This window comes from Lissotriton vulgaris, chromosome 3_1 (genome assembly GCF_964263255.1).
Source record: "Lissotriton vulgaris chromosome 3_1, aLisVul1.2, whole genome shotgun sequence".
In the NCBI taxonomy this organism is placed as follows: Eukaryota; Metazoa; Chordata; class Amphibia; order Caudata; family Salamandridae; genus Lissotriton; species Lissotriton vulgaris.
In genome coordinates this window covers 1,250,741,074-1,250,767,866 of record NC_141689.1, presented here as the reverse complement: position 1 = coordinate 1,250,767,866, position 26,793 = coordinate 1,250,741,074, and the positions used below count along the sequence as shown (strand labels likewise).

At 44.3% G+C, this 26,793-nt stretch overlaps 1 protein-coding gene across 5 annotated transcripts in view; it reads left to right on the top strand.

Moving 5' to 3' along the window:
* The window catches only part of SLC4A4 (solute carrier family 4 member 4), a 710,971-nt gene that overhangs the window by 570,108 nt on the left and 114,070 nt on the right, over positions 1-26,793 (top strand). For all 5 annotated transcript variants that reach the window (XM_086961758.1, XM_086961762.1, XM_086961760.1 and 2 more), the window contains 4 exons: positions 9,875-9,962; positions 12,917-13,071; positions 17,938-18,042; positions 23,148-23,322. In XM_086961758.1, coding sequence (XP_086817884.1) covers positions 9,875-9,962; positions 12,917-13,071; positions 17,938-18,042; positions 23,148-23,322 — 523 coding nt within the window. The remainder of the gene's footprint in view (positions 1-9,874; positions 9,963-12,916; positions 13,072-17,937; positions 18,043-23,147; positions 23,323-26,793) is intronic.

Sequence of the window (26,793 nt, the reverse complement as noted above, 5' to 3'; positions counted from 1 at the left end):
GCCGCGAGGGGGCTCATGTAGACGTTGAAGAGGGTGGGGCTCAGAGATGATCCTTGGGGGACGCCGCAGATGACTTCGGTGGCCTCTGACTTGTACGGTGGTAGGCGGACTCTCTGTGTTCTTCCGTCGAGGAAGGAGATGATCCATTCCAGCGCCTTGTCCTGGATTCCGACGTTGCTGAGGCGCCGTACTAGGGTGCGGTGGCAGACCGTGTCGAATGCCGCGGAGAGGTCTAGGAGGATGAGGGCCGCTGTTTCTCCGTTGTCCATCAGGGCTCGGATGTCATCGGTGGCGGCGATGAGGGCGGTCTCGGTGCTGTGGTTGGCTCGGAAGCCGGACTGTGAGGGGTCGAGGGATCCGTTCGTCTCGAGGAAAGCGGCCATCTGCTTGTTGACGGTCTTCTCGATGACTTTGGCTGGAAACGGGAGGAGCGAGATGGGGCGGTAGTTCTTGAGGTCGGTGGGGTCCGCTGTTGGTTTCTTGAGTAGAGCGCTGAGTTCGGCGTGTTTCCAGCTCTCAGGGAAGATGGTGGTGTCGAAGGATGTGTTGATGATGTCTCGCAGGTGGGGTGCGATGACAGCGTCGGCCTTGTTGAAGACGTGGTAAGGGCAGGGGTCGGTCGGTGATCCGGAGTGGATGGAGTTCATCGTGCGGATGGTGTCTTCGGTGCTGATCGGGGTCCAGGCGTGGAGGGTGGTGGTGGGGGGTGGTTGTTCGGTCATGGTGTGCGTTGGTTGGTTGTTGAAGCTGTTGTGTATGTCCGCGATCTTGTTGTGGAAGTATGAAGCGAGGGAGTTGCAGAGGTCTTGCGATGGGGTGATGTCGTTGTTTCCTGCGCTGGGGTTGGAAAGCTCTTTCACGATGTTGAAGAGTTCCTTGCAGTTGTGTGCGTTGTTGTCCAACCGGTCCTTGAATGCTGTTTTCTTGGCGGCGCGGATCAGCTGGTGGTGTTTCCGGGTGGCAAGTTTGAAGGAGGTCCTGTTGTCCGGTGTCGGTTCCCTTCTCCAGACTTTCTCGAGGGCTCGGCAGTTCTTCTTGGAGCTCTTGAGTTCGTCGGTGAACCATGGGGCTTTCTTGCTGCCGGGTCTGCTGGGCGGGGTCCTCAGTGGGGCGAGTTCGTCCGCGCAGTTGCTGATCCACTTCGTGAGGTTGTCGGCGGCCTGGCTGGGGTTCGCTGAGCTGGCAGGAGGGTGCTGGCTCAGGGAGGTGGCGAGCTGGTCTGCTGTGATCTTGTTCCAGCTTCTGCGGGCGGCCTGTTGCTGGTGGTGGTGGGTCGTTGTTTTCTTGAAGGTGAAGTGGACGCAGCTGTGGTCCGTCCATTGAAGCTCTGTGGCGTGGCTGAAGTCGATGTCCTTGCTGGATGAGAAGACAGCGTCGAGTGTGTGTCCGGCGAGGTGGGTGGGGGTGGACACCAGTTGCTTGAGTCCCAGGTTGGCGAGGTTGTCGAGCAGGGTGCTGGTGTTGCGGTCGTTGTTGTTCTCCAGATGGAAGTTGAGGTCTCCCAGGAGGATGTAGTCAGCGGAGGGGAGGGCATGTGGGCTGACGAAGTCGGCGATGTCCTCGCTGAATTGTGTGCGTGGTCCAGGGGGTCGGTAGATCAGGGTGCCTCTGAGGGTGGTGTTCGGGTTGGTGTGGATCTGGAAGTGCAGGTGTTCGGCGGTGGTCAGGGAGTTGTCGGTGCTGGTCGTGAGACGGATGGTGCTCCTGTGGATGATGGCGATGCCTCCTCCCATCTGGTTGGCGTTTCGGTCCCTCCGGAAGATCTTGTAGCCCTCTGGGATGGCGATGGCGATGTCGGGAGCTGAAGAGGCGTTCATCCAGGTCTCCGTGAGGAAGGCAACGTCTGGAGCTGTGGTGTCGAGGAGGTTCCAGAGTTCGATGGCATGTCTGTGGACGGAGCGGGTGTTGAGCAGGATGCACTTGAGGTGGGTGCTGCTGGTGTTCGGCTTGGTGGGTGCTGGTGCGAGGCAGGTCCGGATGCAGGTGAACTTGCAGGCGTGGCAGCTGAAGGGTCCGTGGGTACGTCGTGGAGTGGCTTGATGGCAATCTGGGAGTCGGCCGGTGTTGAGAGCGGTGAGGGTGGCGGCGGAGTACGTCAGGCGGGTCGGTCGGGGTCTTCGTGGGCCAGGGGTCCTGGCACTGGGCGCGGTCCAGGCGCGGACGGGCGTAGACGGGCTTACCTTTGGCGCGCCTTCGGCGCACAATCGGCGCGCCCGCTGCGCGTGACCGCTGCGCGTTCGCACGGTCGCCATTTAAGGCGAAGTGCGCGGGTGGGCGGAGCAGCTGGGAGGCGGGAGCGGGGAGGGTACAGAATAGAAAAGGGGCGGGGAAAAGCGGCGGTGGCGGGAAGGGAGGGCGGAGGGCGGCGAGGTAGGCGGACAACAAGGAAGGAAACCACATTACGGGGGAAATAAAAATTAAACAGAACGGGCACAAATTCTCGACAAAACAAGGAGAAAATCAAGTTATACAAAACAGGCACAAATTTTAGCCAAAACAAGGGCAAAAACAACCGCAGCGGCGCCAGCCGGCAACCGGCAAAACGAGGCAGCAGCGAGGCAGAGGGCAGGCAAGGGGCACACGCAGCAGCTGGTGGCCGTGCGGCGCGGGGGTGTCAGGGAAAACCGAAGATATTGAATGTTAAAGTTTTAACCGCTTAAACGCTTCGGCAATTCGGCCGCGGTGCGGCGGTTTAGTGGAGTGGGTGGGGCCACGTCAGCCAACGGACGTGCGCAGCACTACGACGGTAATGCACGCGACGGCCGTTGGCCGACAGAAGCACGCAATTGGTTAAGTTAAAATAGTGCCAAAAAGCACAAAGCGCTAATAAGGGCTACCTGGTCGCACCAGACGGTATAAAGTCACAAATTCAGGCCAACCGCGATGGAGTAAGGGCAGCCTACATGGACCAGGTTAGATCCGCTGAACAAAGCACCTTGAATCCTGATTGCAGAGCGTTGCGTGGATACGAGGCAAGAAGAGTTGCGCAGTCAAATCGAGGCATTGTTTCCGAGATGCAGTGAGGCTGCGGTGCACAGTCCTGTGCATCATTGTCGAGGATCTTGGCAACAGTGTTTGTGATGTGAAATCTAAGCATCAAGGATGCGATGCGCAGCTGAGGTGATGCGTCAGTTCCGAGGGGCTGTGAGGCTGTGATGCGAGCTCTTCTTTGAGCTGATATTAACGAGGGGTGCAAGGACCTGGGTCGGAGTTGTGCCACACCATTGGCAATGCATCGGTTCCCAAGATGCGAGGTTGATGGAGACATTTTGTGCTAGGCACACTCCACACAGCAGCAGCGACTCATCAGTTCTGCTCAAGGAAGTGCTGCACAGCCAAGGAGATGCGTCAGCTCGGCTCGATGATGCGCTGCTCAGCAGATGAGATGCATCAGTTCCACTAGTAAGCACCTTAGGCCTATTTGAAGGGTCTAGGACTGGGGTGGAGCACTTGCCAGGGTAGACTCACAAATGGCAGAGTCCAGGTGAATTAGCAAGGTTGTTGGACGCCTGTTATGACCCTGAGGCTTCAGATAAGGCGGGCCGCAAACTAGCCTTTGGAGTCACTTTGGGTTCAAGAGATGCAGGTCCAGTCCTTCTCGCCCAGACAAGAGGGCTGCAGGCAGCACAGCAAAGCAGGAGTCCTACAAAATAGCAGTCTAGCACAGAGATACGCCTATCAGCAGCACAGCAGTCCTTCCTGGCAGAGTATCCACAGGTCCAGAAGTGTACTGAAGTGATGGTGTCTGAGGTCCAGTACTCAGTGGTACCTTTGAAGTGGGGAGACTTCAAAGTGCTGTATGCCCACTAGTAGCATTTAATTTACAGGTGCTGGGCACATATATTGCACAGCACTAGGGATTTTATAAGTTCATTAATTAGTTATAATCCAATTCTACCATGTTTTAAGAAGCAAGCACAAGCACCTACGCACTATGCAGCAGCGGTACAGTGAACAGAGTATTAAAGTCTACAAAAATAGATTCAGCAAAAAGAGGAGGAGACAGGCAACATGTTTTTAGGTGACCCTGCAGAAAGGCCCATTTCCAACAATATTGTTTTAGGAATGTAATGTTGGGATGAATTTCAATATCACTCCTTGAGAGAGCATGCTAGTCCTTCAGCTGTGATGAGATTTTGCATTTATTTTTCCATGACTAGAGAAACTACACATGTAGCAAAAACAGCACACACTAGATGTAGAAAATGACTGCATTAAGATTACAGGCTAGTGGTTCAATTACAGTCACTCTACTCCATTGTCAATGAGTGAGAATAATCTCATGGGAACCTATTCGGATGAAGTTATCACATATTTAACAAGTTATACTAGATTGCCTTTTCCTCATATCCATAACAAGGAGGTAAGACGGGTACAACACTATTAAATACTGGCTTTCCCTTTAAACTGACAGGCATTCTACTTGGTTTTATTTTTGTCCCCCTTCCCCATTATCCTCTTTATTTTAACAGTTAATCTGCTCATATTTGATGTTCCACCCAAGACATCCTCTGTGTTTCTATCTAGTCTGTGACTCTGGTGATCCTGTATCCTCAGGAGTCCACAAGCATTAGTTCCCTTTTCTCAAGCTCAATTCTCCTTTTTGTGTTTAGTCTCGACTTCCCATGACTTCTTGCAATCCTCTGCCTTCTCCTTTTCTTACTTGTTCCTGTACCATTTTTACTAGCATTTTCTATACTATTCTAGCTCCTCGACCCCTTCCTCCACCCAGAGCTGCTCACTGTTCAGTATTGTCACTCCCCTCCCAAAAAATCATCCAAGTGAGGAGTAAACGTCAGTAGACCTAAGACCAAATTATTATAGAGCTTATTGAATACCCTTGCCACCTTCCCTTATCTACACGCTGCAAACTAAGGGCCTGATGCACAAAGGTAAACTTACACTTTTTTGTACGTTTACAATTGTTTGCGATTCACAAAGGTATTTTACTAGTAGTATCTTGATGACTGTAGAGTTTTATCAAATAAAAAGAGGGACTGCCCTCTCTTTTTCTCTGCAGAGACTCTGCAGTAGTAAAGATACTATTAGTAAAGTACCTTTGTGAATAGCAAACAGTCAATCAATCGTAAACTCACAAAACTTTAGTGTGTTCTTTCTATGGTGACAGGAACTCTAAGGCAGCAATTTCAATTTTCATTTTTATTCGATTCACACATAGTGTATCATAAAACAGTACATAAAAACTACAATTCATTAAAAAAAGAAAAACAAATTTAGTACGATAAAAACATAGATAATAAGATACAGGTCACACTTTAGCATACCGCAGGTAAAGACTTTCTTCTCATTTGAGTTGCCCTAAGAAACCTTGCAAGTACCACGCATGTGTAAAAATTTGGAAGAAGTTGCGCAAATGTGTAAATGCCGGGCTGCATTGTTTAAAATTTAAAGATTTCAATAAATGAATAATAAAAAATCTTCTCAGGTCTGTATAAAGTTTACAAAAGAACACTATATGTATGGCTGCTTGCTTAGACGCATTATCACAAGGGCAAAGCAGTAGATCATTTGACCAATTGTTAGCAGTTGGAAAACTTATCAGGCTGTGGAATATATTTAGCCTGAAACGCGTTTAAACAAAACTGTACTGGGCATTAAAAACATTAAAAGGATATGGTTGCATAGAAAAGGTGGTCAAAACCATTTGGTTATGTTGAAAAGTTAGTTTGGCCAATTCCACGCACAATCTCAAACCCTCTAGTAGAATTAGACACTCTGTCTTTAGTGATTTCCTCGAGATGTATGTCAGAGATTCAGGTTTATCATAAGATTCTGGACGACCAATATTTGACATAAACTTCTTAATAAACTTTAGCCAGGGGATTTTAAAAGCAAGCTCTGAGTCACAACAGTCCTTTACTATGGCGTGGTTCAAGTCCATGTAGTCTGAGGTCCATATTTTGTGCCAAAGCAGGGCTGGCTGAATCTTGATAAAATCTATTAAGTAGTTAGCTCCCAGTTCAGAGTGACATACAAAGTTTGATCAGTTAGAAGGAAGTGCTAAAAGATTTTTTTTAAAAAGGCATTTTCCACCACCTGTAGAGATTCAACATTTGCGTGCCCCCATATTTCAGAACCATACATTGCAATAGATCTGCATTTTGCAGTGTATATTGCTAACATTTCTCTCGGTTGGATACTCCCCAATTTCCTTTCAAAATTGTGAAGAGCCATGATGGAGCTAACAAATTGCAATCTTCTCGAGTTTATAGCACTTTTCCAATCCCCTTCACAATCGAATAAAATATCCAAATAGGAGAAAGTCAGGGTAAAAGGTAAAATATCTTTTCCTATAAAAATGTTACGACACTTAGTTGAGTTATGGCCCACTTTCATAAAAAAATGTACTTATATTAATTTGTAGACCCATATTGCCCATAAAAAGGACAAAACTGTGAAGGAGACTCTGCAAGGACAAAGTGTCCTTGCACCGTGTCATCCGCGTAAAACAGAACGTGGTTTGGCCGGTGCTTAACGTGTGGCAAACCGCGCACATACTATCGAGTGTGTTACCCAGGTTATTACTATACAAGTCAAATAAAAAAGGGGCAAGTACGCACCCTTGGCGAAACCCTTTTTCAATATTAAAGGGGCATGGACATTCTCCCTTTATACCGAAACATACCCTTGCGTTACTGTTTGAATATAAGTGTCCTAGAAAGTTGATAATACTCTAATAAATACCCATTCAATTAATTACAAACCACAGCTAATCGTGGATTACACAATCGAAAGATGATAAATTAACAAAAATCATTTACAAGTTACCACTTTTGATACACGCATATTTACCAAGTAGCAATTTCAAATTGATGGCTTGCTCCATGGTGCCAATGCCCTGACGGAATCCATATTTTAAGTCAGAGATATTATTGCAATCCACCCAGGTTTGTAGTCTACCTAAAAGAATACAGCCAACCACCTTAATCAGCAAATCTAGTAGGGAGATTGATCTGTAATGCGCTGGGCAGTTGCGATCACCCCTCTTAAATATAGGTAAAATCGGAGACTCTACCCATGACGAAGGGAACCCCACACTCTGGTAAGATCTAAAAACATGGGTAAGAAGGGGGCTCCAGAGATCGATATTAACTTTAAACAGGTCAATCTGGACCCCATCAGGTCCTGGAGCTTTATTTCCCTTACTTGAACTAATAGCAGGGGAAACCTCTTCCAGGGGGAAGTTTAGAGCAGATAAACTTGGGTGGGAGTGAATGTCAGGGGAGCTATAGTAGGATCTAAATCTGGATGATCCATACCACAATCTGTATTAGCTGAATATAAGGTGGAAAAGTGTGCTACCCAATCCTCTTCAGTCACTGGAGCCTCTATTGTGGTCTTATCATCTTCACTAAAAAATGGGGAGTTGATAACACGCCAGAATTTGGTGGTATCATTACTACAGCTAGCCTCATACAGTTTCTCCCTGGTCTCCTCTTCTAGGGCTTATTTACGCGTTTTTCATGTAAGCCTAAGCAGGCAAGGGGGAGAGATTCAGTGGAGAGAGGATAGGAGCATGGGAGGTAGACAAAGGATTAGCAAGAGAAAGAGGAGGGGGAGGGTGAAGGAAAAGGCAACTGGGAGATGAAGAAAAACAGTGTTCGATGTCCGGTGTGCTGTGATCCCAGTGGAAGAGGTATCATTCCCACACTTCCGCTGTGTGTGGTTTCATCTGCACTGTGGACTCTCTCAGAGGGGTCTCTGAAACTCCAGGGCATATTTATTTATTTATTTTATTTAAAAGGTTTTATGTAGCACTGGCTAGACCCGGAGATATCATAAAATGGCCAGTATGTCTGAATCTCAAGCATTGTTGTAAAAATTAACTAAAATCAACTCAGAAGATACAGAAAAATCAATAGAAACAATTTGATAAAAAGAGCTAGGTGACTTAAGATTTACATTAGTGGAGGATACTTTATTTGACACATAGATGCAAAGACCACCCTTGTTTCTGCCATGCCTTGATGGAATAGCCGGAGAGTTAAAAGTTTTAAAACCATTAAGATGACATGGGTCAATAACCCAAGTTTCTTGTAAACAAACTATAGTAAAGTTAGTTGTGAATTCAAGCCAAGTGGGAGAAGTGAGTTTGCTACGCCACTCCACTACATTCCAACATAGAACTGTGATGTTATTTAAATCTGGAGACATAGATTCCACAGTTAACTCTTTGCTTAATGGGGATTGTTCCGCGATCGTTGGGACTTTAAAACCCGTCTCTGGCTGTATATTATTGACAGAAGTCAGAATTGTGGGACCGGGATTTTGCGAAATGGTTCCTACCAATGATTTATCCTTTATTTAATCTAACCCAGTAAGGCTGGAGAGACTATCAAACCTGTTGGAGTTTCCGGGGAACAGCCTTTACAAAGCGGGTATTGCTACGCGCTACCATTACAACGCTGCTATTACAACGCATGTCGTTACAACGACTTGCGCTGGAGGGCGCTGTTGGATAGGGAATAGTTTAATTTTCTATTCCAACACCTTCCCTACTGTAACGTGGGCTGGAGTTGGAATAGAAAATTAACCTATTCCACTATCTAGCGCTTACAGCGCAAGTCGTTGTAACGACTTGCGTTGTAAAAACAGCGTTGTAATGGCACGTGTGGTAAAAGCCCGCATTATAATGTCATACAACCGAGTTTGCAGTTTAGTACAGGAGGGGATTTACATAGTTTGAATTTGAGGGTGGTGGTTGCTGTGTACATTGAATTGGGGGGAATCGTGTCAAAGCATTTGGCTGACTGAACAGTTGTCTCGGGGGCTTATAAAAGAAACCAAACAGGAGAATTATAATTTGATTTTGGGTTGGGAGCATTGACTTTGCACAACCCAGTATGTCGTTTGCCAGTCCTGGGGATTTAAAAGTGAACACCACACAGTCACCCTGAAGCACTTTAGTACCCCTTCCGACCCACCCAACCCGTCTGGCCATCTTGAATTCTGAAAAGAGTGTTCCCCCAAGCCCGACTTTAGAATTTATCTAATTGAGAGATTTATTTCTCAGTTAGTCCCATGATTCATGGTGCGGTGACTCTATGGGCGGAAAGTTTGCCAAGATGACCACATACAGGGTAACATCAGGGAGGTCTACTCGATCCATGACAGGCGGGGATTTGTAAGGACTGTTCTCTCCGCATGGGTATTGGACTTGGAGACCGGGCCCATTAATAGGATCCAGTCAAATAGGAATGAGGAAGGTTTTGATTACCCAGGTAGTAGGATATCTGCTTTTGACGTATTCAGAAAAAACCTGTTGGCACTTCATACAATTTCCGACATTTTCCTGTGGAATTTCACCAGTCACATGTACATATTATGAGCATAAGATTCCAACAGTTTTGATTCTGTGAATTAGGTTTCAAATTTTCTTTTCAGATTCTGCATTTATGTGCACTGCAGTTAAACTTATTTGTGGGAAATGCTTTGTGAATCTAATCCCGGATGCTCAACCCTCCATTGCTAATTTTTTGAAAAGTTTAGGCTTTTGAGTTATTTCACTCACAGATCTAAAAGGTCAAATAAAACATTAATTTATACCTCGCTCATTTTGGTCAACTTGTTTCACGTTCCATCCTCAGGTGCAGTAGAAAAGAAAGATGTCCCTTGATAATCTGTTCAGAACAATGCACTCATGTTCTGCTATTTAAAGGGTTTTACCAGACTTAATGCACATGCAGTAGAAGTGGCTATGCAAATTCTCGCAGAGGAGTGACGTGAACAAATAGCTCTTCTACAGTAGAATGGCTACCTACCTCTGATGTGCCTCTTTGCTGAACCTGTTAATGTCATCATGCACATTTTGCATGTTTTCCATCTCAGTGATGCCATCTTTCTTTTCCGTTAGATTTCTGTTTATCCTTTTGGGCCCTAAAGGTAAAGCCAAGTCGTACCATGAGATCGGCCGCTCGATAGCCACCTTGATGTCTGATGAGGTAAGATCATTTAATTTTCCATTTACACATTTCTTTTAATTGTCACATCCGTTACAGGGTTGCTGTTTTAGCTCATTGTCCAGGACAATACCAATTTTCAGACAATGGTCCTTATTTGGAGTTTTGCAGACAAGGTGAACCACCATAAACTGGTGGTTCAAGTGCTCCACCAACCTCATGGTTCACCCTCCCCATTTAGACGCAGTTGAATCTCAAGTTTTCTAACAGTAGAGCCTTAGATCTCCTATGTGAGAAATTCTTCACCTGCCAAACCATCCACAATATGGCCAGCAGTTCATAGTTACGGCATGGAGCCAATCACTAGATTTACCTACCTGGAACCAACATTCAAGATAATTGGGCAGGAAACGACCCCCCTGTGCTTAAGGGCGTTCTAAGGTTTGTTTTCCAAAAACAAACTCCTGCATTGACAGTTTGTTTCTGAAAAGTAACGGTGAGTGGACCAAACCAAAATGGCACCCATTTGGCACATCCCTCAGCTTACAGTGAGGCGCCTCAAAGAGTACTCCACTGTAGGCTTAAATATCCCTGCTAGGCTGGTGTGGATATATATACTGGGGAGGCAGCCCTCTGCCTTACCCTGCGTGACCTGGTGAGCTAGCCATCCAAATAGCCTCTATCTCACCTTACAAAAAAAAGCCCTATTGTTCATTACACTGTATTAATCTTTTGTAGGTGTAAACTAAAGACATTTCACATTCCACATATTGAATTTAATGTTAACTAAGCTCATTTACAAAATAACGTTTAGTCAATAATCATAGAATTGGAGTTACCTTTTTTAAAAGCAATTTTACACTTGTGCTGTTCACAGATTTTCCCGGAATCCAGAAGTGCACAGAGAAATGTAGAAACCCCATACATTTACATGTGTATTCTTGTTACGCTAAACTTACTCTTTCCACAAATTTAAGTGTCATCTGCACCACCACCCACAAATATCCATAGGATACCTTTGTCATTTACAGGTGGAAATGACACTTTTTTAATACCTGTTTACTTAGGTGACCTAGGTACTTAGGATTCTACAGTCCAGGTCAGGAGGCAGGTTCTTCTCTTTCTTAGGTCCACTAAATTCGAACATACTCCCTCTGGAGTTACGGAACATTTGTGCCCCCTCAGAATTCCAGCAGAAATTGAAACCTTTGGCTTTTCAATCGAGATTAATAGTGAGGTCTCTTAGATAAGTCCACACCTGTGTTGCTTAGTGCCAGGACACTCCCAGGAGTATCAGTGCGCTCCATAAATGCCTGTTACATTACAAATTACAACACTGGGGCCTTTCGTGAATATGTAGAGGAAGGAGGCCAAAGGCTGAGTTGCTTTATAAGGTCGTGGACTTCCAAGGCATCTTGTCATACCCTTATAAATTATGGCATGGTGTACTTTATTCCTTATAATACACTTTTATATTATTGCCCTTCCCACAAATCACTTAAATCCTTGGTGTATTACTCTTTCATATGACAGAGACAAGATGTTTGCAGACATGAATAAAAGTAGAATCTGTAATGCAAAAGTAAATACACTAAAAAGCAGTTACATATTTTTTGCAAAATGTATTAGAATATGTTTAATACAAGTCAGATTTTGAACAATAGCCGTCAATCAGAATGTGTAGAAACATGCATAGATTCTATCTTTTTGTATATTTACCTAAAATGGTCAAAAAATAAACATGTTACCATAAATATCTCCTTTCTGCAGACCATTGTTCATTTAGAAAAAAAGAAAGCAGATGCAGGAAAGCCAGGTTTCGCTTTTGCAGTTTAACCTGCAGCTTTAATTATGATAGTGTCCTGTCTTTCATATTGGCTGCTGCCTCTAGAAGGGGGCATTATGATGTCGGAGCTCAATTGTAGTAAGTTATTACAGTTGACCAGCTGCATCATTTCTTTATTACAGGTTAATTTAGGTTTGAGAGGCAATTTGTATGTTCTTTTCCTAAAAAACATTTCATCTTCCGATTTATGTATGATAATGTCCTACTGTCAAAAGGGCCGATTGACAAAAGCATTGATGACTGTGGAAAGTAGTACTGCAGGAGTACTCTTTTACATATTCTTATATGTCTTTTTTCAGTTGGGCCTGAAACGTCCAACTGCCTATTAGTAAACGTGCAAAGTGGGCACAGTTCCTATATGTGCGAATTGTGTAAGAATGGTCCAATTTTTTTCCTATTTTAAATGTTTTGGGCAAAATGTACAAAGGTATACAAAAGTCCGTAAAAGAGTACTACAGGAGTACCACTTTATGTACTCCTAAATTCCTTTGCTAATAGACTCCCAAGTGTTTTAGTGATTATTGGCTAAACATGTAGGTACTTGTGTGTTTGTGTGCATGTGTCATAATCATCAACTTTTCTACATGTACTTCAATTGAATTGTGCGCTAACAATTTGCTCACAACAAACGGAATCACTTTTAAACACTCCGTTTTTCTTCGGTATTTCTCTTTTATTGTAACTTTACTATTTTGGCTTGTCACCTCCATTCTCCTTCTCTCCCCAGATGCCCTGCCTTTGAGTTTTAGTATCTCTCATCCATCATTGTTTTTCTGTCCCCTTTCCTCCTACCTTAATTCTTCTTTTCATTTGTCAAAATACAGAAATGAATTGCAATCCTCCCTTCATCTTCTAGCTTTTCTCCAAACCTCATAATACACATGGCACCTTTCCACCTCCAATTGTTTTTGTTTGGTAATGGTGTCTTCAGCCTCTAAGTGACCACTCTACTCACATCCATATATTTGTTTCATGATGTGATTGAATTATCTGTGTACCAACCGATGGTGAGATTCTACTCTTGATTTTGCACACTCCCTACGTTTCCGCTGTTTGGCACGCTAACGTAGAGCCTCTTTTTTTATAATAATGTTAGACAGCCTTGATTGAAGCTCTTGCTGCTGGAAACACAGGTTTTCTCTTCCGGTAGGTGTTCCATGATATTGCCTACAAAGCAAAGAACCGTCAGGATCTGATCGCTGGAATCGATGAGTTCCTGGATGAGGTGATTGTACTTCCGCCTGGCGAATGGGACCCCACCATCCGAATAGAGCCACCCAAATCCCTCCCATCTTCAGACAAAAGGTATTTATCTGAAAGGCACAATAGGTTGCCTTTTATTGGCCTCTTTTTCAGCCTTCTGTGTATCTCCAATGCAAATGTGTCCTTTTCAGGTTCACTTGGGCCAAATCCATGCCAGATTTTCAGGATAATCACTTACTATATAGACGAGTGCCCTTTAGTTACATTTCGCACTAGCCATTTCCTGGAAGAGGTCTGGCGGACAGCTGAAAGCCCAAACCTTGCTAAAGACTTAAAACACAGCATGCTTGATCCACTTTATTTAATCCTCCCCTAGCTATGCACATTACCCAGCTGAATTGAATTAAGATTGGTGAACTGTCTGAAATATCATTTGTAGTCGTACTCAAATACAAGACCAACTAATACTTGCGTGATTTATCCGGGGTGCACTTCGGTCCACATTGCCGAGACAAAATCAGCAAATTCCATACAGATCTTCTATTTTTGTATCCCTTCTAGTTTAGACAATCCTTGAGTAACAAAACAACCCTAGATCCCACGAACTAACAGCATATGTGTAATTGCACACAATCCCTATGTACCTTTCATAAACAAGATCTGGTTAATATGTACCTTACGTTGTATGACATCATAAAGACATCATATTCTGTACATGACTTCATATTAGCTTGAGGAGTAGGTGTTATTTTAAAATCTTTTTCCCCAAATTCTTCGTCACGAAAGACTATGGGCCAAAAGTGGAAATAAAAAAATCAAGGATACTTGAATAAATGTATCTAAATTTGCCCTATGTGATTATCCTAAAAGTGGCAGGCAATCAGCGCCCTTGGACCTAAGATAGACACTGCTAGTCTAATATGTGCACCCATTTTGAGTGGCAAGTGAACAAATTGATTTAATGGATTTTAACTACTGCACTAGCATTTTGAGATCAGAGGAGTGTCATGTCCATTATTGTTTCTCCATTTGATGTGTGCTAAAACTCCCCAAAAATCTCCATGGGATAGGAGCTCCTTTGTCATTAAATGCAAAACTCATGATTGTGTAGTATTCAGTATTGAGTGTTTAGAAATGAATACTGTCATTCCAGCATTTTGTGTATCTAAAGCACAATAGGGAACTGGCTTTAAAACTCTCTTGGTGACAATGAGGGATAGAGTGTCCAAACCTTCTGTTAGCTGGTTGAATTTGTATGTACAAAATATATTGTTTTAACAGATTTGCAAAGAAGAAGGGGGCACCACAGCCTTTTACAATGATTGGGAAAATGTAATCATAAAATAGGGAATAAGCTGAGAGAAGGATGGTTGAAGAATGAAGGGGTCAGACAAAAAATCAGAATAAAATAGAAAAATATGAATTCAGATGTGGCACATCTGAGTCACTGGAGTGTTGTACAAACCAAGGGCCATATGTGCAAAATCATTTTCATGGTCGGCGAATTGGGCCGCTTCCAACTGCACAAATGCTCTTTGTTATGTACAAAATATAAATTGTAATTTAGTAACATGTTCCCAAATCGCAATTAGTGTTTAGCATTTCGATATTTGGAAGGGGCTTGTTTAGGGTGTCTCTTCCAAATACCGAAATGCAGTGGCATGTGTGAATGTTTTGCAACAGAATTACGGTCGCACAAAATTAAGTTTTTACTGATACCTCAAGGGTAGTGGTAACCATTCACAAATGGGAAGGGGCCACCATGGGAATGTTATGAATGTTGAAACAAATATTTTTTAAGAGCAGGCAGTGGTCTAAGGGACCACTGCCCACTCTTAAAAATTGAAACTTGAGGGTTTAATGTTACTTTCTTAAACACATCCTGTTTTTTCTTTAAGGAAAACAGGCTGCATTTTAAAAAGATTGCTTTATTAAAAAGCAGTCTCAGGCATGGTGGTCTGCTGACCCTAGCAGGCCACCATGCCTGTGATTGCTGCAATTCATAATGGGTCACAAATTTCCACCTAGCTCATTCATACTCATGAAGACGGTCAATTGCGACCCCATTTGGAATTGCTATTACTAACTTGCATATTTTTTAACATTAGGAATTGCGATTTCCTAATTGAGGTTCACAAAGAATTACAATTCAGAACTTGCAATCCCTAAATTCTGTCCATATGACTCAAAATTCATGACATGCTCTTGTTTAGCTCAATTTGGTTGTTTTTTTAATCATGTATGATATCCAACCTGAAAGGCATCTTGATGATAAAAGAAGAAATTAAAAACTCACTAGACTAAAACTGAAATAATAACTGCAACACTGAACAAAGAAGGGATTGTCAACAAAATAACGAGCATTTGCAAAGTAGTAGGTCTGGTGTTGGTCTCTAGCCTTTTGACTTTGGCAATTCTTGTTTTGTCATAGTTTGTGCAAAACCGTATTGTTGGGGAAGCAACCAGGCAATCAATCTATAAAGAATAATTGGTTAAAGCCAAAAATATCTTTCGGTTTGAAAAAAGCGCATATTACCATAGTAGTCCCTGATGCCGAAGAGGACCACTTTGTGTGTGGATGTGCTCCTTATGAAAGTTATATCTGACTGATGAGCCCTAATCATTTGGGCAGAACTGTTCCCATTGGAGCAGGGTCAATACTGATTTGTATATTTCTGGGTCCAAACTGAGGTAGCATGTTGCGCATAATACCGATGGACTGGGATGCGACCCTGAGTAATTACCCATGGCTGAGATTAACCCCTTGCGTGCTCTCGTCGGCCGTTGGCTGACGGGAGCACTACCTCGCTAGTGCTGCCATCGGCCAACGTCCGACGGAGCCCCGCCCACCTAATAGAGCCCCCGCACTGCGGCGGAAAAACTGCTGCGGTTAAGGCGATAATAAAAGCCTTCCACCCATTACTTTTTGTATGCTTCCTTGTGAAAGGGCAGCATGCTGTAACTCAAAGTGACATCACCCAGTGGCTGAAGTGTGCTAACCCACTGCGCCATGATACATGCTGCAGTGTGTGGAAAAAATGTGAATGACACAACAACAGACTAATGAATGAAGTGTGGTCGAAAATCCATATAAATAACTATGGTATACACTTAACAGTGAAATAATCAAAAGATTTTGGCTTCACTAGGCTTAAAAAAAGTCAAATGGTTTGCCGTTGGATGCCAACCTCTTGCCTTTGTTAATGCTTTTTTGTAATATTTATGTAAAACTGTCTTACACATAGACAGACTGAGAGGCTTGTACAGATAGAGAGGCTTGCACTGACAGACAGAATTGCAAAGATAGATAGAGTGCAAAGATAGAAAGATAGATGAGGTTGAAAACGTAGATGGACAGACAGACAGACAGAGTTGCAAAGGTAAATGAATAGATAGATAGTTAGATAGATAGATAGATAGATAGAAAGATAGATAGCTAGATAGATAGATAGATAGATAGATAGATAGATAGATAGATAGATAGATAGATAGATAGATAGATAGATAGATAGGACAACAAATGTAGTAAAATTTAGTATATATGCAGATAATGCAAAATCACTAAAAGCACACTCTAGGGCGTACAAGCAGGGTATATGGCTTACATTGCTTTACAAGTATAACAACATATAAGAGCACTGAAAGGAAACACGAAAGCCATACAACCTGGAAATATGGACTAATATGGTTTAAAAATACACCAAAATTCAAGAGCCCTGAAAGCAAACTAGAAAGCCATACAACCAGGAAATATGGACTTAAGTGGTTTAAAAATATTCCAAAATATAAGAGCACTGAAGGCAAACTAGAAAGCCATGCAAACAGAAAATGTGAACTAAATTGGTTTAGAAACATAATTGAAGACATCAATTAAAATATATACAAGAATAAAATACAGAAGTGCAATTAGAAACACACTTCATTGCACACATACTTAAATAAATTACAACTTCTTGAAAACAGTTTCCAAGGGAATTTAGCATGCTGAGAAATAGAAACACATAAATAGAGAGCATCAATCACCGTTTGTGTTGGTTTCTCTTTCATATGTGAGGGGATTGAGATAGACAGGAAAGCCATCCATTCCTGAGCAAGGCCATTCTAATATATGTTCAATTATGGGATGCAAAACTGTCACATACAGCTAAAGGCATCTGCAAAAAGAAAGAAACAAATTACTTCAGATAAATGCTGTGGGGTATGGGATTTTGATGAAAATCAATTCAGTCTTATCTGAAATTATGCTACTACCATGAAGACAATGAACAAGAGTGCAAAGAGAAGAATCCTTAGAGTACTTTCCTCCTTCGACGAAGTAGAGAACCCTGCAATAGAAGTACTAGTACCCCAATCATCTTTAAGCAAGAGACTGTGATAGTATCAAAGTAGCCGACAGCTCTTATAGAATAGAGACCCCGCTCTTCCTCAGTGTGAAACAAATGTAATTGTGTGAATGGCCCATAGGCAGAGGGCCTCATTAAGAGCCTATTTGGCCCTCTAGCATTACCACTCCTCCAGCAGTTACTTTACTGCAATCTGTAACTTACTTTTTCCACATATTTAGAATTTAATGTGGAATAACATGCAGGGACTGTGCTTATGCATTTTTTCCACATTTCTAATAGGGATGGATTTTGGCATGCAGATGAGTGGTGTTTCTGCACTTTTCTCTGAATTTCAAAAAAGCTTGCTGAAGGCACTCCCTCCACATTTGCCACATTAATTTGCCTCCTGATGATCCCCTTATCGAGCTCCAGAGTGCCAAGTTCAGAACTTCCCAACATGTGATAAAAAGAAATGTGAAAGCTTTTATCAGATCGCATTCCACCTAGGTTGGAAACCTAACAGTTGGCCAACTTTAAGTGCCCTTCTCAGCAGAAGAGGAATTAACAAGCTAATACATTGATCTTGGGATATCAAATGCAGCAAACAAGCTGAAACTGTACTTCTGCTTTTCACTTTTCTCAGAAAAAACATGTACTCAGGTGGGGAGAACCTGCCGAATGGTGATGCTGCTCACGATGAAGGAGGGGGCGGTCACGGCGACAGTGAAGAACTGCAACGAACAGGCCGGTGAGTGTTGGTCATCTATCTTAAATAGGATCTTTCACAGTGTGTTGACAATGCTCTTATTTTCTTTCCCAGAGCTTCTGTAAACAGTGTGGCTTACTTGGAATGGGGGTGGTGGGGCGGGGGGTTAAACAAAAATAAACAATTAAAAACTTACCTTCTTCGACGCACGCCTCTCCTGCCACCGCACGCCTCTCCTCCTCTGCTGGAAGCATCGGAAGCACTCCGGCTTCTGGGATCTCCCAGCCTAACAGGACGCTGCAGGAGCAGCCTCATGATTAAACTGAAGGTCCTGTTTGAACGCTCAAGCAGTGCCTAGAGGCCCGGCCAAACTGTCATTTGCACTTAGAGAAGTGCAAACCACTCCTTCCCTTCTCTGGCTTCATGGAGCCAGCCCTCCTGACACAAAAAGAAATTATAACATCTTGTTATTATCATTTTATTTTTCTCACTGCTGCAATAGCAGTGGGGAGACGCTCCTCCGCCTTAGCGGAGGATCCGCCACTGGCTTATTTAAATTATTGATGAAATATTTTCATTATGTTAAGAAGTGCCTATAAACTTTGCTACCCTCTGAACACTCTAAGTCCTATTAACTAAACATAAAGACCGGTGGGCGCAAGATACAATGGGGTACTAAGCGATGCAGCACAGTAGACAATGCCAATCATCTTCCACGTGCACATAGATGTTTGTGGCAATAGGTGACATAAGCACAGTGCTGAAACTGCATTGAGTTGCATTGTGCGAAACCCCTAATAATGTTTGCAAAGTAGGCTTAATGGGACAGGATTAATTCACCACTCTTAGGACTCTACTCAAATCAAGAGCAACTAAAGTCAAGTACACTGGAGTTCTCGAGCCAGACCAAAACAGGTGCATACAGTGGGCAAAAATGTTACGTATTTCCTTGCACAATGAGTGTCATTTCCATGAAAATACACTCATTTTGATATTTTCTCTTAGATGAGTGTCTACGCCTAGAGCTTTGAACCAGACAGTGTGCTTTTAGCACACAACTTATACAGGACACTCCTTGCACAGCTTTGCACAATGGCACAGGCTAAGCCGTGTTTAGGGATGCACAAACAAGGCTTTTCTAGCCTGGCTGAAAACATTACCAGTGTATGACGCATAGCAAATATGGTGCTGCACTCTTTGTTCGCTTTGAACAAGGCAACACAGCAGACAGAGTGAATTTTGGAAAGTCTTGGCCAATCCATTCTGACACGAAGGGCCAGATGTGCCAAATGCACAACTTATGAAACAAAGCACTCCTTTCTGACCGACCTGCTATTTATTTTATTTATTTATTTGCAAGCTTGTACCGCGCTGGGAATCGACTCCCTGGGGAGTATCTCCGTGCCTTTGGCGTCATCAGAAAGCAAATAGCCCTGTCATGTTTTTATTCAATGTTCAATCAAAATCAATAGTTCAACAGGAAGGTTTTTAATTTTTTCCTGAAGGGAAAATGTTCCCTGCATGCTCTGATTTCGAATGGGAGTTCATTCCAAAGTTTCGGGCCTGCCACTGACAAAGCTCTTCCACCTTGTCGTGTCTTCCAAAATCTGGGAACGCATAGCAATTCACGGTCTCCAGATCTCAGGGATCTTGCCGGGATGTATGGGATGAATTGCTTAGTTAGATAATCCGGGCCTCTACCGGAAAGGCACTTGTGAATGATGCAACAAGTTTTGAACATCACTCTTTGTTTTACCGTGAGCCAGTGGAGTTTTTTAAGAAGGGGCTTTGAAGGAGTCCGGGCCGGGGCATTGAGAACAAGGCGTGCAGCCGTGTTCTGCACAACTTGAAGTCTGGCAATGACCCCCTCATTGGCAGCTAGCAGCAAACCATTACAGTAGTCCAGTCTACTCAACACGAGCGACTGAACTAAGGTTTTCCTGGTGGTATCAGGTAACAGGGGGAACACCCTTCGGAGAAGCCCAATAACATGAAAGCAGGAGCTCACTACTTGAGTAGCGTGATGTTTTAGAGTGAGCTCCTGATCCAGTTTGACTCCTAGATCTTTCACTACCATTTTTGGTTCCGGGACTGGGCCTAGATCACAAGGCCACCAGTCAGGAGTCCACAGACGTTTGGCTTCCCCAAAGAGCATCACCTCCGTCTTGGAGACGTTACACTGAAGGAAGTTTGCTGCCATCCAATGTGCCACTTCTTTCATCCCTTGGGCGAAGGAGTGACGCACTTCAGGAGTCATGATTTTAAACGGAAAGAGGAGTTGAGTATCATCTGCATACGATACGGGGATAAACCCGTGGGATCTCATGATGTTAGCTAGGGGTGCACATAGATGTTAAATAATGTTGGGCTCAAGCAGGAGCCCTGTGGCACCCCCTTTGAGATCTCCACCTCCTCTGACTGGTAAGAACCAAGTATGACTCTCTGAGTGCGTTTGGTGAAAAAGCTCCTTAACCAGGCCAGCGCCTTGCCTCCCAGACCGATGTCAACTAGTCTGGTGGTCATGATATCATGTGGCACAGTGTCAAACGCCACTGACAAATCTAATAACACCAGGATAACGGAATACCCCTTATCCTGAAGCGTATGAAGATTGTCAGCGACGGACAGCAAGGCGGTCTCGGTGCTGTGCCTGGGCCTAAAACGCGATTGAGAGGGGTCTAGTCCCCCTGCACTCTCGATGTAATTGGATAAGTGCCGGTTAACAAACTTCTCGGCGAGCTTCCCTAAAAAAGGGAGGAGAGAGATGGGTCTCAGATTAGTGAGGTCAGTCCATGGAATGGAGTTGTTCTTCCGTAGAGGCCTCACCAATGCACGCTTCCAATCAGGGGGGACTTCCCCTGATCCTAAGGATAGATTAACTACCCATTGAATACCCACTCCTAGATCATCCCTCAATAGTGACATGATCCGAGCTGGAATGATATCCGAAGGGCATCCACTCTTAATTTGATTGATTAGAGTGTCAATGTCCTCCATTGATATAGGAGGGAATTCAACAAGCTTGCTAGCGTTGTTTTCTGCTGTGCTGAGATGTGGCGGAGCCATACTGTCATCAGTTCTCAAGGTGCTAGAGGTAGATTTTGAGGCTAAGATCTTAGCATAAATGCCTTCTATTTTCCTAACAAAAAATTGTGAGATGTTATCACAGAGTTCCTGAGACTCAATCCCCTCCGTTTCACAGGCTGCAGGCTTGACAAAGGTCTGTAAGATTTGGTAAAGGACTTTAGCATTTTTACCCGCTGCTGATATTTGGGCTGCTATGTGATGTTTCCGAGCAGATCTAATAGCTTTATGATAATGTTTTTGGGAAGTCCTATAAATTTCTTTATCCTCTGCCTTGCGTGTAGCTCTCCATTGTTTTTCAGATTTCCGTGCAGTAATTTTTAGTTGTCTGAGATCGTCTGTGTACCAGACTTCTTGTTTTGGGGCAGGTCGTGGTTTATATGTTCTAAAAGGAACAACGTGGTTGATGGAGGTAGTTACCGCTTCATTAAAAATGGCTAGTACAGCGGTGACATTGTCGCCGCATTCAGCCCAGTTACGTTCGGTAAATTTCTCCCTAAAGCTCCCAGGCGTTAATTTATTCCAGGGTCTTCTGACATCAGCCAAGGTTCTCTGGACCCCCTTAGCCTCATGGTTGGAGCGAGTATAAAATTCAATAATGGAGTGGTCAGTCCAGTCCACTTGACAGGGAGGGAGACATTTTATAGAGGTGGAGTTATATAGCACAAGGTCCAAGGTGTGACCGGCTAAGTGCGTGGGTCCCTGATTAATTTGATGCACACCAAGGGTGGTTAGATCAGCCAGGAGTGTCTGTGCCTCCGCACAAGAGGTAAGTTCACTATGAACATTAAAATCCCCTACCAGGATGAAGTCAGAGTTCACCTGTACGTGGGGGGCCAGTGTTTCAACAAGTTGAAGAGAGAAATTCCCCGGCGGACCTGGGGGTCGGTAGACTAAAGCTCCCTTCCTGGTTTCCCTAGAGTTAGGGTTGATAGTGAAGATGAGGAGCTCCATTTGCGGGTTACATGTGGTCTCAGTGACCACTACCTCATTTTCTTGTTTAAAAACAATGGCTAATCCCCCACCATTTATAATACTTTAAAATATACTGAGAGTCAGATGATACAATTATGAATTGGAGCCCATTTTAACACCATAATGCCAGAGTAATACAAGCGATTCGGGGGAAAAATACTGCCTACCAGATGGTTCCAGAGTTGGTTTTCTATTGGCCTTCTATGTGGGTTTCCTTGGAAAGTCCTTCCTTTGGTGGGTTTGAAGCTCTCCTGTTTGCATGCCCATGCACCCGCCGAAAATCCCAGTAGGTACTCTATATCTTCACTGCCAAAAAGAAAACTGGTGTATCACTATCTCCTCTTCAGTAGATAAGAAGGTGCACCTCAATAAGCCATGGTCTAAATCCTGGCCCTCAGATTTACAGAGAGGACATAATCATTGAGCCAAGGGGAGACCCTTCCAAGAGCCCAAAACCATCTCCAATGGTACTCTGTCGGATCTGGAAGTTTGGTCTAATGAGCAGCATAAGCAGCCTTGCAATTTCTCTACCGTGGCTAGATGAGTTATTAAATCATATTTTTTTGAAAGAACGGCAATGAGAAATTTTCAAGCTATAGCTTAAGAGTGGACTCACTCTTTTCAGCTCAATTTTTCAGAGTAGTCAGTGCATTTTTAAGATTCTGAGAGAAAGTATTATTGTGGCAAAAGTGTAGTGAGCATGTACTTAGATTTTGTTGAGTGCATTTTCTTTTTTTTAATCTCCTAAATAAACTAGCATTGAACTTTAGCAACAGACCCATGTGGATAGCCAACATTCCCTTGGGGTGAGGTGCACGTTGACTAACAAATTAGCTCAATCGCGGTCTGTAAATCCCTTAAAATGCAGGAACATTAACAGTCTGAAAAAAGATAGACAAACCCATAAAGATATGTAGTCTCTCTCCAGACTCAGGCTGATCTGTATCCTAATCCTACCTCTGGTACAGGAAACTACATTTGAAATTGGGGAGAGGAGTTGAAAGCCTAGCCATTTGTAAGCTGTGCTTCGTTTTCGGCATCTATTTATGCTCAATGTTTTTCTTGCACTTTTTGTATTCTCTCTGTAGATTTTGTGGTGGGCTAGTCAAAGATGTGCAGAGGAAAATACCATATTTTGCCAGTGACTTTTATGATGCTTTAAGTATACAGTCTCTTTCCGCCATCCTCTTTATCTATCTTGGAACAGTGACCAATGCTATTACCTTTGGGGGACTGCTGGGTGATGCTACAGACAACATGCAGGTGAGCTTGGTATCCATTTTACCCTTGTTAAAGTCTTACTCTACATTATTAGGATGCATTTTAATATAGCAGTGCATTATAGTATACTTTAACACACCATCCCAACTCCATTCCTTTATGTTGTGTTCTGTGGTTTGCCTCTACTGCTCTTTAGTCCTCCTCATTTGAGCCCCTTTATTTCCACCATGTTTTAGATTGATTTGTGTTGTGGATATAAACAAAGCTGCAGCAGCATTTGTATTTCATTGTGACTTTATTTCGGTAATAAATAAGCCACCCACATTTCTGGTAACCAAAACAGGCGATGGACAGAATGTGGATCAATGTCACACATTCACCCCAGTCCGAAGATCTGGGCCCAAATCCATCGTTTTTTTGCATTCCACACCACCCTGGGTTAGACAATGGCGATATGCAAATCAGCTCTGACCCTGTGCCCCATGGGAACAGTCCAGTCCGAACTACAAAAGCCATGTCCTTCCCAGAACGGAATCAAGCATCCGAGGACCGGACCGGTTTCGAGGTAACACCTCTCATCAGCCCGGCTAGCTTGACTCCAGTGGTGTGGAGTGCCTGGGACCCACGTCTGAGCATCCCCAGCGCACTTAGGGCGGAATTTGCAAACAAAACAGGCGATGGACAGAATGTGGATCAATGTCACACATTCACCCCAGTCTGAAGATCTGTGCCCAAATCCATCGTTTTTTTGCACTCCACACCACCCTGGGTTAGACAATGGCGATATGCAAATCAGCTCTGACCCTGTGCCCCATGGGAACAGTCCAGTCCGAACTACAAAAGCCATGTCCTTCCCAGAACGGAATCAAGCATCCGAGGACCGGACCGGTTTCGAGGTAACACCTCTCATCAGCCCGGCTAGCTTGACTCCAGTGGTGTGGAGTGCCTGGGACCCACGTCTGAGCATCCCCAGCGCACTTAGGGCGGAATTTGCAAACAAAACAGGCGATGGACAGAATGTGGATCAATGTCACACATTCACCCCAGTCCGAAGATCTGGGCCCAAATCCATCGTTTTTTTGCACTCCACACCACCCTGGGTTAGACAATGGCGATATGCAAATCAGCTCTGACCCTGTGCCCCATGGGAACAGTCCAGTCCGAACTACAAAAGCCATGTCCTTCCCAGAACGGAATCAAGCATCCGAGGACCGGACCGGTTTCGGGGTAACACCTCTCATCAGCCGGCTAGCTTGACTCCAGTGGTGTGGAGTGCCTGGGACCCACGTCTGAGCATCCCCAGCGCACTTAGGGCGGAATTTGCAAACAAAACAGGCGATGGACAGAATGTGGATCAATGTCACACATTCACCCCAGTCCGAAGATCTGGGCCCAAATCCATCGTTTTTTTGCACTCCACATCACCCTGGGTTAGACAATGGCGATATGCAAATCAGCTCTGACCCTGTGCCCCATGGGAACAGTCCAGTCCGAACTACAAAAGCCATGTCCTTCCCAGAACGGAATCAAGCATCCGAGGACCGGACCGGTTTTGAGGTAACACCTCTCATCAGCCCGGCTAGCTTGACTCCAGTGGTGTGGAGTGCCTGGGACCCACGTCTGAGCATCCCCAGCGCACTTAGGAATTTGCAGTTGGTGTGGAGTGCAAAAAAAGATGGATTTGGGCCCAGATCTTTGGACTGGGGTGAGTGTGTGACATTGATCCACATTCGGTCCATCACCTGTTGTTTTTGCATATTCCGCCCTAAGTGCGCTGGGGATGCCCTGACGTGGGTCCCAGGCACTCCACACCACTGGAGTCAAGCTAGCCGGGCTGATGAGAGGTGTTACCTCGAAACCGGTCCGGTCCTCGGATGCTTGATTCCGTTCTCGGAAGGACATGGCTTTTGTAGTTCGGACTGGACTGTTCCCATGGGGCACAGGGTCAGAGCTGATTTGCATATCGCCATTGTCTAACCCGGGGTGGTGTGGAGTGCAAAAAAACGATGGATTTCGGCCCAGATCTTTGGACTGGGGTGAGTGTGTGACATTGATCCACATTCGGTCCATCACCTGTTGTTTTTGCATATTCCGCCCTAAGTGCGCTGGGGATGCCCAGACGTGGGTCCCAGGCACTCCACACCACTGGAGTCAAGCTAGCCGGGCTGATGAGAGGTGTTACCTCGAAACCGGTCCGGTCCTCGGATGCTTGATTCCGTTCTGGGAAGGACATGGCTTTTGTAGTTCGGACTGGACTGTTCCCATGGGGCACAGGGTCAGAGCTGATTTGCATATCGCCATTGTCTAACCCGGGGTGGTGTGGAGTGCAAAAAAACGATGGATTTGGGCCCAGATCTTTGGACTGGGGTGAGTGTGTGACATTGATCCACATTCGGTCCATCACCTGTTGTTTTTGCATATTCCGCCCTAAGTGCGCTGGGGATGCCCAGACGTGGGTCCCAGGCACTCCACACCACTGGAGTCAAGGTAGCCGGGCTGATGAGAGGTGTTACCTCGAAACCGGTCCGGTCCTCGGATGCTTGATTCCGTTCTGGGAAGGACATGGCTTTTGTAGTTCGGACTGGACTGTTCCCATGGGGCACAGGGTCAGAGCTGATTTGCATATCGCCATTGTCTAACCCGGGGTGGTGTGGAGTGCAAAAAAACGATGGATTTGGGCCCAGATCTTTGGACTGGGGTGAGTGTGTGACATTGATCCACATTCGGTCCATCACCTGTTGTTTTTGCATATTCCGCCCTAAGTGCGCTGGGGATGCCCAGACGTGGGTCCCAGGCACTCCACACCACTGGAGTCAAGCTAGCCGGGCTGATGAGAGGTGTTACCTCGAAACCGGTCCGGTCCTCGGATGCTTGATTCCGTTCTGGGAAGGACATGGCTTTTGTAGTTCGGACTGGACTGTTCCCATGGGGCACAGGGTCAGAGCTGATTTGCATATCGCCATTGTCTAACCCGGGGTGGTGTGGAGTGCAAAAAACGATGGATTTGGGCCCAGATCTTTGGACTGGGGTGAGTGTGTGACATTGATCCACATTCGGTCCATCACCTGTTGTTTTTGCATAACCCACATTTCTGGTAACATCTATGTTAAAAAGACATATGTGAGGTTGTTTTTCGTTTAAACAATATTTTTAAGTAAGTTATTAAATGTTCCACAAACATGTTGTTGTTTGATTAAACAATCTACCTATTGTTTACATTTCTGAAGAAGGTTAAAATGGTTAAACAGTCATATCTGCAGTTTAGTTAATGGTTATACGTAGTAAAGAGTAGTTTACTTAAGAATTTGGGGTTTTAGGGAGTTGGAGACATTTCAAAAGATATTGTACACATTTGTTGAAGTGTTTTAATGATAATGATTTTTAACTTGTAAGTATTAATGTGAGGTGTATTTGAGAGATTTAAACTTGTTCAGGTCGTTTTTTTATGAAGTTCTAAATCATAACTGGGATTTGATAAACTTTTTTCAAAGGTTCTAGTTTTTGTTTTAATAT